The sequence below is a fragment of the Gorilla gorilla genome, chromosome 9 (assembly GCF_029281585.2).
Source record: "Gorilla gorilla gorilla isolate KB3781 chromosome 9, NHGRI_mGorGor1-v2.1_pri, whole genome shotgun sequence".
Classification (NCBI taxonomy): Eukaryota; Metazoa; Chordata; class Mammalia; order Primates; family Hominidae; genus Gorilla; species Gorilla gorilla.
In genome coordinates, this window is record NC_073233.2 from 113,850,593 (window position 1) to 113,863,858 (window position 13,266).

Sequence of the window (13,266 nt, forward strand, 5' to 3'; positions counted from 1 at the left end):
ACCTGATGCCAGTAGGATCGCTCTGGCGATAGGGTGTCTGACAACCCCTGTTGGAGGGTCTCATTCAGTTGGGTGGCACAGGGAGCAGGACCTATTCAATGAAGCACTTTGTCCCTTGGTGGAGAGGGTGTGTTTTGCTGGGGGGAAACCCACCCATCTGAGCTGCCCGATTCCTCAGAACTACCAGGAGGAGAGGCTAAGTCTGCTGGTCCGCAGAGACTGCAGCCACCCCTGCCTCTAGGAGCTCAGGCCCAGGGAGATGCTAATTCTGTCCCTGAGCCTCTGGCTGGAGTTACTGGAGATCCTGCGGGGAAGCCCCGCCCACTGAGGAAGAATGGGTCGCGATTAGGCCTGAAGAGGCACTCTGGCTGCTTACTGCCACAGCCAGTGTGTTGGGCTGTGGGGACAAGTCTTGGGAGCAAGCTGTCCAGCCTCCCTGGCTCCAGCAGGGGAAAAGCACAGCCTGGAGCTATAGAAATGGGTGCTGCCCTTCCCCCACCCAGGTAGTTTAGCATGTTAGGCAATTGTGAGTCCCAGTACTGGCTGCCGCCCCTCCCCCAGGGAGCTGAAACGGCTTAGACAGCAGGCAGCAGCAGCTGGTGCTGGTTGCCCCTCCCCCCCGGGAGTTCCGTAGGTTCAAGCAGATTCCAGCTGAGAGGCTGTAAGAATCTGCATGTTCCAAGGTTGGGACGCTAGGCCCCAGTGGCGTGGGTTCGCGAGTGGGACCTTCCCATCTGTGGGTTGCAGAGTTCCATGGGAAAAAGCACAGTTTCCCCGGATGGGTAGCGTAGTCACTCACCGCCTCCCTTGGCTGTGGAGAGGAGGTTCCGCTTCCCGGTGTGGGCCACTACACCACAGTGCTCTTCCTTCTCTCAGTGGGTCACGCCAGCCTTCTAGACAATTTTGATGAGAGAGAGCCTGGATACCTTGGTTGCCTGTGAAGGATTCACAGGCTTATTATGTTTTTTTCCGATGGAAGCCTCTGAACGCCACAGCTTCCAGTCAGCCATCTTGGCCCCGCCCATCCGATCTCCAGTTTTTAATTCTATCATCAGTGAATGAGAATGCCTGCTCCTCTTATTAAATCCTCGACTATACAAACCATATCTTTACTTTTATCTTTCCTATTATGAATGGTGAGAAATGAATTTGCATTGCTTTAATGCACATTAGTTTTACTCCAAATAAGGCAGAATTATTTTTATATGATTTTAGTTTAACTTCAAATAAGGCTGAATTATTTTATATGATTTAAATTTCTTGCTGCATAAGTTATCTATCCATGTTTTTTGCTGACTTTAAAGGAATGTTCTTATTTTTACACAATTTCTTTTTGTCACACAATTTTTAAGTGTTTTTAAACTATATTAAGATTTATTAAGGACTATGAAAAAAACCTCTCAGCCTCATTCAGGTAAATATTCTGGACATTTTAACACTTGACATTTAAATTTTATATAATGTAGTATGAAGAGAGCACTCCAGTGAAGAGGTCACAGGCCTTTTTAGGACCAGAAGTGTTTTGGATTTCAGATTTTTTTGGATTTTTTGAATATTTGCGTTACACTTAGCACCAGTTCAGCATCCGTAATCTGAAAACCTGCAATCTAAAACATTTCCAAAAAACATTGTCTTAAGTGCCAACATGATGCTCAAAGGAAATGCACATTGTAGCATTTAGGATTTCAGATTTTTGGATTAGGGATACTCAATTAGTATAACTAATGGATACTTTCTTATAAGGATAATAATCCACTAACACAATTACACAGTAGTTAAGACAGATAAACTGTATTAATTCCATATACTTTTGCCATCATAGCCAACAATAAAGTGTTCATCCTATTAAGTGAGATGGAATTGAATGTGTTTAAACCAGACCAAAGATAATACTGCAAGTTATTTGTTCTACAAACTACATATGTCCTGAATATCTTGTGGGCAGACAATGACTAAATCTAAGAAGTTGTATCATCAGTCCTTTAGAACAATGTTCACAAATCCAGGAAATCAGAAAAATAAAACTAAACTTTACTAAAACTTTTTAAATTTGCCCTGTTTACTTAGGTTGACATTTTATCAGATATACACTTTAATACCTCACCAACAGAGAAATCATACTGTAAGAAGTATGATCTAGAAGTAAATATGAGTAAGGCATAAAAGTAAGCATAAAAGAATATCCAGATCTATATAATTTAATGATAAGTTATTTGTGGAGGGGTAAAGAATAAGCAATAAATGTCTTAGGCTGGATTAAGCATGCTTTTCACAAGGAAATCTTACTTTGCACTAGATTAATGTGCCCAAAATTATTAATAATAAATGGAAAAAATTTACATATGTTAGTTCCCACAATAAAGCTTTGGTTTTATATGACATTTCAACAAAATTCTCATTAACAAAAGTAAGTCTTAAATGCTAGGTCAGTAAAGTATGGGTTTTCATAATCTAACTCATTTGAGTGAAATTCCAGGAATAAAAACTTTTGGAAGTTTTTCAGAAGTCCTGGAAGTTGATCAAGTGAGCATTTTCATTCTAGGCCCGAATCAAATTCCCTGTCATCTCATTACTATGAGAAAAGCTATTTGGGGAAGGGATTTTCTCACCTAGATTTTCGCTAAGGCATACAAGGCAAAGGCAAACACATTACCTTGAACCTATTTCAGTCTATGCAACATCATTGTCAACACATCTGGTTCTCCAATATGGTTTAAACAGCTAGAAAAAATGTGGTCCCTTGTTGCTTTTTCCTCCTCTTCTATTTTTTAATGGAAAGCAATTCATTTCAACTGACTTTGCAAAAGCTACATTTAACGCAATAAAGGGAATAATTAATGTAAGAAATAGCTAAAAATATTTTTCTTCTACACTTATCTATTTGGCAGGTCACTATTACAGTGACACTGATATACTTAATCAGGGCAAGAATACCCCTTAGAATCAATATGAGTTTGTGACGTCAATTTTGAAGTCTATGTCTGAAATATTTGAAGGGGATTTCAAAAAAATAATAAAATGTGCTGCAGCGAGTATCTGCTTTCTACATCCCTCATTTATCTAACTTCTTATGGCTTCCTTAGCCTTGTTTATTATTACTTCTTCAGGATTTCACTTTCTTCTTAGCTTGACAAAAAGTACTTTTCAACCTAGTCCAGTAAAATGAGTGAAGTAATTATATACATACATAGGTCATTGATGATTTTTATTAATCATAACATGTAGAAGTGATTCATTCTATAAAATAGAACAGATGTCCAAATGGTCATTATATACGTGGTTTATGTTAAAGTTTAAATAGCATTCTAAGGAGCCCTTTAGACCTAAACTTATTATGTGGGGGAATTACATCTTTAGTTACACAATTGTAGAAAACCACAGACACTTTTAACATGCACGGAAATCTTGAAATACTATCTCCAGATATTGATTACAAAATGCTTCCACCATGCATCATTAAAGAAAGGTAAATTTCATATATGATGCTATTAAGTGGACTCTATAGAGGGACCACATGTTTCTGGAAGGAAAACATGTAGATTAATTGTGAACTGGGTAGTAACTTATCTATTGGTCCAGTGTATAAAATTACACACATATATGGATAGCAGTGTGAAACTAAACTGTTTTTACATGGCCTATTAGATGGTATTAGAAAGACAATGTTTTAGAATAATTTTGTAGAAAGCTTGATTCCAAACAATTTTCTCAACGTAAAGCTTTTTTTCCTTATCCATTCCTTTATTTTGCTTTTTAGTTTTCTATTGTGCTGTGAAACTGTCTTTGGATATGGTTAATAACCCTGTTAAATAACCCTCTCATGAAATAATTTTAGTTTTATCAGAGGAATGGTCTAAATCAACACAGAAAATAATTGGAATATTACTTCATTTTTAAAAATCTTCATATGAATGTTTAAGGCTAAAATAAAATGGATTATAAAAATAACTTTCTCCAAAATAGAGAATTTTAGTAGTTAACCTTAATTTATTGAAAGACAAATTTAGTTCCTCGTAGACACAAAATAAATTAAAACAATTCCTTTTTTCCCAGCAGAATTTTTTAAAAAATAGATGTCTCTATCTTCATTCCTACATTTCAATCTGGTCCTTTGGTGATTAAACTAACAACTTGATATTGTCGCATTAGGAAGTACATGCATTATTTTACACCACTAATGTGGCACTTACTTGGAAATGTAGGAGTAGCTAATTATTTAATTAGCATTCAGTAAATGGGCAGTCTAATTCTTAAGAAGAGTTAATACTAAAAACTCTTAAGTGTGTGGTTTACTTATGAGAACTGTTTACTCTCCAAGTGGATCAGATCATCACAAAATGGAAAAGCACGTTGTTGACCTGAAATAATATGAACAAATTTTCAGCCAATAAACACTTTAGTAGGCTAATTAGTGGCAAAATATGCAACACTTTTTATTAGTTGGCTAAATGTCATTTTGCTTGCGAATCAATTATTCAACTGCTATTTGATAATATGGTTGCTTTATTTTACCTATAATTCATTTGCCATTAAGTAATCACCAAACTCAGTGTTTATAAAATAGCATATCACAAACGTTACCCAAATTCCCTCAGCATATGAGCCACTCCTTAAATTTAACAGAAATTTTATTAAATGATGGGAAAATCTCTTGAAATACCTATTGGGTCATTTAAAAACCGTAACTTGAAAGCAGGAAAGAAACCAAGTGTATGGGAGGCAAAAGCCCATGACATGTTTTTTTGTTTGTTTTTTTTGTTTGTTTTGAGACGAAGTTTTGCTCTTGTCGCCCAGGCTGGGGTGCAATGGCGCAATCTCAGCTCAGTGCAACCTTTGCCTCCCAGGTTCAAGCGATTCTCCTGCCTCAGCCTCCTGAGTAGCTGGGATTACAGGTGCCCACAACCACGCCCAGCTAATTTTTGTATTTTTTGTAGAGACATGGTTTCGCCATGTTGGCCAGGCTGGTCTTGAACTCCTGACCTCAGGTGACAGACCGACCTCCGCCTCCCAAAGTGCTGGGATTACAGGCGCGAGCCACCGCACCTGGCCCATGACACTATTTTTTAATCCTCCTAAAGAATAGCCAAAATAAGCTCCCCTATTTCCCTTTAGAGAAAAACATGGAGGAAATCTAATCTAGTGGGTTTGTTTGCAAAGTCAGTATCACATGCAGCATGACATCCTGGGGTTTAATTACTTAAACCATCAAATTGGATATGTAATCCTAATTTCCAAATAGCCTTCAATGCCTTTAAGAATTAACACAAAATTTAGATGTAAGAATTTTTCCCTAGAGCTGCTGCTGTCTCTTGACTACCATGTAGCTTCTAGTCCATGAAGCAAATGATCAGGAAATCCTAGATTCTGCAAACAACTAAATCGAGCACACTAAACCCACATAAAAATTAAAGGGAGTAATAATTACTCTTTGTTTTCAGTGAATCAGTAAAGAAAAATTAGTGGCTTGTTTGATGGTTTGTATATGCCATTTTGTTTTTCCTTGTGGGAATGAATTTTGATTTCATTCTCTTTTGGATCATTGGCATTCTTAGAGGCAAAGGAATTCAAGACACAATTCTTTCTCAATTACTAGTAAATTCCCGTTTATTACTGTTTTGCCAAAAAAAAAATCCATGTAATTGATTGATGATGAGATCAGTTATTTGACAATAAACGAACTGTGAAAGTGAACAGCACCAAATACTGCATGTTTAATACATTTGAAATTAGTTACAATTGCCTTTGGTTTGGACTCCGGAGGAAGGGGCTGCAGGATGGTAAAATGAGAGGTTTATTTAGCATCTGGGAGAAGCTTATAAAGAGCTTAAGTCCTCATTCCTTCTAACATCTTAACAGCTGTGCAGTTTCTTACAAAATATGTTTTATCGTTTCAAGAAATGCTGTTAACCTCGCAGTTTTAAAACTGAATGAACAAGGCCTCTTGGACAAATTGAAAAACAAATGGTGGTACGACAAAGGAGAATGTGGCAGCGGGGGAGGTGACTCCAAGGTTAGCCTCAATGTCACCAAAAGCGGGTAAACAGTATGTAAAGTAATAGGTGCATCTGCTGGGAGACTTATGGTTTGGACCTCCTAATACCAGTCGAATTGCTAGTCCAGTCCCTTCGCAAGCTTACGTATGCAATTACTGTCAATGCAAAAATATTTGCAACCATTATCAATTTAGTGACACACTAACAAACCTAATGAAAATAGTCACTGAAAATCTCTGCCTTTGAAGAAGTTGTGGATCAGACGTTACAAGCCTATGAATCTCAATTTTGGAAAGTAGGAAGGGATGTTAAGTTTCTGAAACAGCAAGTTAGAGAAGAGAGGGGAGAGAGCAGGGCGGTAAGCCTGTCTTGTTTTTTTTCACCATTACTTTACCAGAACTTCTACCAAATATTGCTCAGTATCAGCAATAACCTGACTCCACATAGACCTGTCTAGGGTGCCCACTAAAAAGTTTTCTCCATCTAAACTCTCAAGTTCTATTCAAGTTAAATAACAAATCAAAGGCTCTCATATGAACTACACATTTTTTGCCTTCCATAAATGGATCAAATTGCAAAATGATCAGGAAACAAAAACAAAATCAACTCAGCTTTGTCTTCACTTCATATCTTAACTCCAGCTTCCTAAAATAATAGTTTTTTCATTTCTAAGCAATATCTAAAGAACAAAAAAGTAGGCAATTAACAGAATATACTAGTGTCCCAGAGCCCTTCTTCACTATATATCAGTATTTTTAGACTTAAAGAAAACAGTTCATGGATGGGAAATTTCTCACCCGATCTAAAAAGCCTTTCAAATTAAGCTCACTTACATCTTCCCATCTAATAACTAGTTCTATTGCAGCAGGAGGAAGGACAAACTTTTGTCTCCATTCTAGGCACTGTCTTAAGGAGTAATAACTTATTTTATATTTTGGAGCTCCAACTGTCTGAAATTTTCTGATAGTTTTCATAAACATATAAATATATACATAGAGAAAAGTATTAAATTTTATACTAATAACCTAGCATTCTTTCATGCAAATTAGAAATACCAGAAAATATCATAGAATAACACCAGAGAAAATAAAAAACAAAGATATTCTATTCCATTAGAAAAAATTTAGTTTTCAAATTTTTATTGTTATCACAAATACAAGAGAAGTAAAACACTGCTTTACAGATAAAATTTTCCACAAATATAAATAATGAAGTCCCATTTTAGCATGCATTAAAGATGTTTTCTGGAGAAAAATAAGCAAGCATAACAGAAACATATATATATGTTAGAAAAATCTATGTAACAAAAGTCATTTTAATTTATTGAAATGAACTGGGCAACTCAGTCAGATTTAATTAGCTTGTATCCAACTCATTGTTTGGTACATAATGGACATTTTTATTTGTTGGACATAAATATTTGTTGTCCAAAAGAATAAATTTCTCTCTAACCCTGTAGTTTCCAAAATCGAATTGCTTCTTCTTATAGTTATGCGGTGACATTACTTTCACCAAACATGAACTACAAAATGTTTTAGAATGAACGCTATTTCAAATTTTAACAAGTAGGTTTCCAACATGTTATAAAAAATTAACATAAAATGTTCTCCCAAAATGAAATACATTATGTTTTATTTTTTCCTCCAGGAATGTGTTTGTATACAAAAAAAAAAAATCCACATAGGTTGTTATTGGTCTAAGGTTTATCAAGAGAATAGATTGTTGCACTCTAAATGTTGATAATACCCTACTCTGCATTTGTCATACAAGATGATATTTTAAATGGCCTGACCTAACTTAAATCGAAATAAATTACTAGGAGACAGTTGTTGCTTTTTCGTTTTCATTTTGTACCTTCTTCAGGTGACTGATTTTCTTTGTAAACTTACCTTACCCCTCCCATTTGGCCTGATCTTCATCAAAAGAGGTAAAATAAGGAGAAAAAGTCCTGAAGTGAGAAATGCAACTGACTCTAAAGCCTTTGTGTGTAAAACTAAAGCAGAAAAGAGCAATGCTGCCAATTCAGTGCAGAAGGGAAAATACAGAGAGAACTCAGCACACACATGCTGAAATCCTGGCTTAGCTGACCTTCAAATACAGAATCTTGGTAGGAGAAAACTAACTATCCCAACAGTGACTCATCTAATGAAGAAGGGAAATATGGAAACCTGTACCACACATGGAAAGGTTTCTGTGAGAGAGCTGACTCACTTGTCATTCACAGGACTGTAACCTCTCCAGCCTTCCATTCAGCAGCAAATTATTAAACTTGTGTTTGAATGGGGCCATGTGCCAGTACCTGTGTAGAAACAGAGAATTACCACTGTTCTTTCCCTCAAGGAGCTCATGATTTAATACAAGGAACAATTAGACTATTTGGGGTCACTGCAGCAGCTTCCCTGTCACACTCCAGGCCGTGCAGTAATTAGCATCCCCACTCACCTGACAGCCATTCTCAGTGCTGTGAAGTTCTGACCATAGCAGTCCTCAGCCAAGAGGCTTCACCTTGAAAGGTAAAAAATTAACAACAGATATGAAGAACAGGGTCCTGCATCTTACACGAAATAAATTAAAGCAGAAATGCATGACTTGTGGGGTACAAATTCCTTCATTTGAAAACTTGATCCTTTGATAGTGTTCATATGAGTTAATATTATTGTGATATGGTCCTGTTTTATGGTCATAAGAAATTCATACTCACTCTTGGGAATAAAATAGCAAAAATTTACTACTTGACAATGAATGAGCCAATTTAAAAATATTGATTGCAATGTCTAAGATGTATTCTCCACTTTGGTTAACCTAGTATGGTTTAATCAAAGCACAAACCATACAAAGAATTTTAGGCCAATTTTTATGCCAGTTATTCAATCCTGGTTCTAGTTAGAAATTTTGGCAACAGCTGCAACCATCAATCACCCATTATTATAGTTACAAAATTATTTTTTCTGTTAATTCTATACTTTATTCTGCTTCTACATGTGTAAAATATGCACACTCATAAATGTGGATATTCATATAAAATTATTTTGTAAGTGTGATTATACCAAATAATGCTTTCTCTAGGTATTATATTTGGTCGTGCACTTCCTGATAATTTGGCCCTTTGAAGAATACAGCCCATTTCTGACTTTGATAGATGCTATACTTACAAATAAGCCGCTTTCCTCTATCACAGCCATGACAACCAATGCAAGAATAAAGGAATTAGTACAGAAAATATGCATTCATCAGCAGGAAAAAATGGAAAGGAAAAAAAGTTGTAGTAAACAAAAAACACTAAAGCAATCTAGCCCTTGGAGAATGACTCTCCCAGTAATGAATTCCTTGTTCTGATAGTCCACCAGTTGAACATTAATTATGGTTAATACTAAATATCTTATATTCAAAGTGTTAATCTAATCCTCTAAAACCGGGTTACAGGTGTGAAATAGCAGAAAGGATAAAGAGGCCAGAGGGAAAAAGAAGGCCATAGGAGAAAAGGCTACTTTAAGAGGGGAGAGAGAAGCCTAATGCAGTCTTCATCTTATTCACAGTTTTGCCTTCAATTGTCCCTTCTTGAAGAAACTTAAAGGAAACTCTCGAACTTTCCTCCAGTTTTCAGCACAGAGTCCTCCTCCTCCCAGCCCACCCCATTCAAGAACTGAAATATAGGATAATATAGTTTAGCACCCATGTGTTACAAAGGCTGTGGGGAGCTTGCCTGGGGACCTAAAAACCCTTAGAGTATCAGTTCAAGAAAAAAGCTTGCTCTGGATTCAAAAATCGTGCTCTGTCATTTTTGAAATTGAGCTACTTTATAGAGCACCTACTCTGAGTCAGCTACTCTGGAAAATACCATTTTACAGAGATAAATGAGATGTGACTTCTGCTCTCAAAGGATATGCAGGTCACTAGTAAACCCACAGTTGTGGTTATTGTAACAATCACGTCACAAATGGGGCTTGGGGGTCAGGTGCAGAGAGTAGTGGTTGGTATGGATAGGAAAACCTAGATTAACTGGGTTTAAAATAACCAGGCACCCCAATTAACCATAATCCTCAACTCACCCCACCCTCAAATTCAGCTTTTAGTAGAAAGTATTAAATCATGCACATGTCAGATTTTAATCCAAAAAACAACATAATATTCTAGGATCATGGCAAATGTATATTACTTCTTCAGTGGAACAATGAACCTAAGCCATAGTAATATAACATTGAAACAAAATTTAAATTATATCCCGAAACCATATAAACAAAAATAAAAATTTGTATTTTAGATTTTTTTCAAAACTAACCATACAAAAAAAAAATGGGTTTTAGTTTAACCAGAAGGCCCAATTAACTAGAAACATCATTTTGTGAGTCTTCTGCTATTAATATTTTTAATTGCAAAAGCTATGAAGTCATACTATCAGGAATCCTGATTAGGCTACTGCCTCGCTGTGTAACTTGCTGAATTAAGCTCCCTGTGCTTTGGTTTCCTCATTTGTAAAATGTGAATGATGTTAGTGAACATGAAAAATGCTTTTAACCATGCCTGGTACATAGTAAATGCTCAGTAAATGTTAGCTGTCATGATCACCATCATTCTTAATGCATTTCCTAGTTGTGTAGATAGGTTTTTGGAATGAATTCCCAATAAATGCGTGTCTTGTAACTCCAGATGCACTCAGCATTTCCTAGAAGAACTGAGGCGCATTAGGGGATACAACCAGGCAAAATGTCCAGAAGAATATGAAAAGTCTGTCTTGGGATGAAATGAAAAACCAATAAGCCAACAAAATGGTAACAACAAAAGATCCTGAAACTTTCTGCTTTCCATTCATCATCTTAGCCTTCATATTGTAATATGGGAGTGAAAACTGAAAGAATTATTAAATTCCTTGGAATATTGACGCCAGGTAATGACTGATGTCCTCCTCCCTGAAACTCCTAATACAATATTTAGTGTTGAAGGAATCAAAGATGGTAGAGGAGACAAATAGAGTCTCTAATAAATATAAATAGAGTCTTCTTATAAGAGGAGTTTGTCTATTCAGAAAAATCTTGGTTACCTCTAACCTGTCTTTTTTTGTTGCTAAGAATTTGTGGAATATATTATAGTCACTTCACCTTGTACTTAAAGTATATTAATATGCTTTAAGATTCAAGATAGATGAAAAGATAAATAGATGATAGATTCAAGATAGACAAGATAGATGAAAATTGCTTCTGGTGATATTATTTATGTTAAAGACTGCAATTTAGAAGGAAAGTATCATCATGGGATTACGCTTTAAAATCATTATTTACATATTTTTCTCCCGATGACCTTCCTCTGCATAAGATGGTCTTTTGTAACACTGAAATCACCCGCCTTTTTCAATTAGGTTTTGGATGAAAGCGGTCAAGAAGTCAATTTAATGATGGATACTGTAGACATACTTTTATAGCATAAAGTCAAATACCATGAGCTGAATCATAATGCATGCAAGCAATGAAATCAGTCCCACCTAGCTTCTATTTCAGTCTGTCTGTCAACCTGCAGCCACTTCCTCAATTTTGAAAGAGAACAAAAAGAAGCTTCTGGATTTTGAATGGCTGCCACATTTATGTGGGGAAAATGGTGAATGTTCCAGAAACCCAACCAAGGCCAATAGTTTTGGATTCACAGTAATTGCATACATTTTATTTAAAAATCCTCCCTAGCAGTATGTGCCTGTTACCTAAAGCGATGGAGCAGGCCCCAGTTTTATGTCTGATTCTAAACCTGGGCCTACAGTACAAGACATAGCACCTACTGTGGCCTCTGCTCTGTCACTTTGCCATGCGATTCTAATGTAGTTTTACTTGAATAACATAAAATAACATATATAATGTTATTTATGTTATTTTCCACGTGAAGAACTCCTGTAAACCTTGCCGTTTTGAAACTCAGTGAGGCAGGCGTCTTAGACAAGCTGAAAAACAAATGGTGGTACGATAAAGGTGAATGTGGACCCAAGGACTCTGGAAGCAAGGTCAGTCGCTGCAGTTCGGGGCCTCCTCTTGTGTTCACAAAGCAGTAAACGGGAGCAATTGTCAAAAGTATATGGAAACCATAAAAACTGAACATTATACACTCAGCCACTGCCTAAATTAAAAGCTAATGTCATAAATTTCAACTATAGGGATGGTCTTTCCAGGAAACTGCAACCTGCTCCCCAATATTAAGACTTTTAAATTAAATTAAAACTGCAAAAATTCTTAAATAATAAAATTCCTTTTACATTATTCTCAAACTTACGTACCACTCATAAAAGTAGTGTTTTTTGGGGTAGTTTTTTTGTTTGTTTTGGAGGCAAAGACTTCATGAAATCATGTTATTTCAAGAACTGATATATTCTCAAAACAGGAAATCAGTAGTAAACCAGAAAAAGGAGATTCTAAATATTAAATAAATGCTTACTCAGAGGTTCAGTCTTTTGTCACCATAGTGCCAAGCATTCCACTTTAGTTTGAAGAACCTCCATTATATTTCTGTGCTGATAGAGAAACAGAGTGAACCTTTCAATTCTACTTGCCCAATTGAAATTGTTTTAATTAATCAATGTTTGTGAATAATATTCTCAAATTCTAAGATCTCTTAATCATAAATTCTTTTTTAAACAATGCAGGAAAAAAATAAAAAATGCAGGAACCTATATTCCTAATTCTGTTGAGTACAAATAAAAGTAATGGAAATAGTTATGTTTTTATTTTTTTAAAAAATTACAAGTTTATCAGTGAATCTAAATACCTACACAAGTTGATAGAATATAGTAACAGCACCTGAAAGCCAGAGCTGAAGGTTCTTGGAATCCCCTTTTATTTCTTTCTGTATCTTCTTTAAGAAAGAAAACAAATTACTGGATATTCTAAGATATTAAACATGTGACTGCTTTAAATAGGAGAGCTTCAATTAATTTAAGGAGACAAACTAATGTTAATGAATCCCTTTCAGGCCTTATCCCTATATTTTAATCATTTCTGTCTGCCCTTTAACCAGAGTGGAATGAGACAAGCTTGGCCAGATAATTAAACCATTACCTGAAATCCTGATGTAAAGTCAGACAAGTGCAAATACTTAATGAGTAATTATTTTGAAAATGAAGTTACCCTAAAATGTTTGGCCCAGTCAGTTGATGTTGTGACTAAGGTGACAGTGTATATAGTGCACCTTTTGAGTTAAATACTCTCCTATAAAACTCGTTAAGGGTCTGAATCACATTTTGCACAAAACATACTGCTGAGAAGATAATGACTACAGGGCATCCTTCAGGTAGTCTACC

The 13,266-nt window shown here is 35.9% G+C and overlaps 1 protein-coding gene across 6 annotated transcripts in view; it reads left to right on the top strand.

Annotated features, from left to right (window-relative positions):
- Positions 1 to 13,266, top strand: part of GRIA4 (glutamate ionotropic receptor AMPA type subunit 4) — a 377,201-nt gene that overhangs the window by 355,164 nt on the left and 8,771 nt on the right. For 3 of the 6 annotated variants that reach the window (XM_055356277.2, XM_055356275.2, XM_055356274.2), the window contains exon 15: positions 5,896 to 6,010. In XM_055356277.2, the coding sequence (XP_055212252.1) occupies positions 5,896 to 6,010 (115 nt within the window). Of the gene's footprint in view, positions 1 to 5,895; positions 6,011 to 11,861; positions 11,977 to 13,266 lie in introns of those variants that run through there. The other 3 variants (XM_055356276.2, XM_004052060.5, XM_055356278.2) reach the window with 2 other exon arrangements.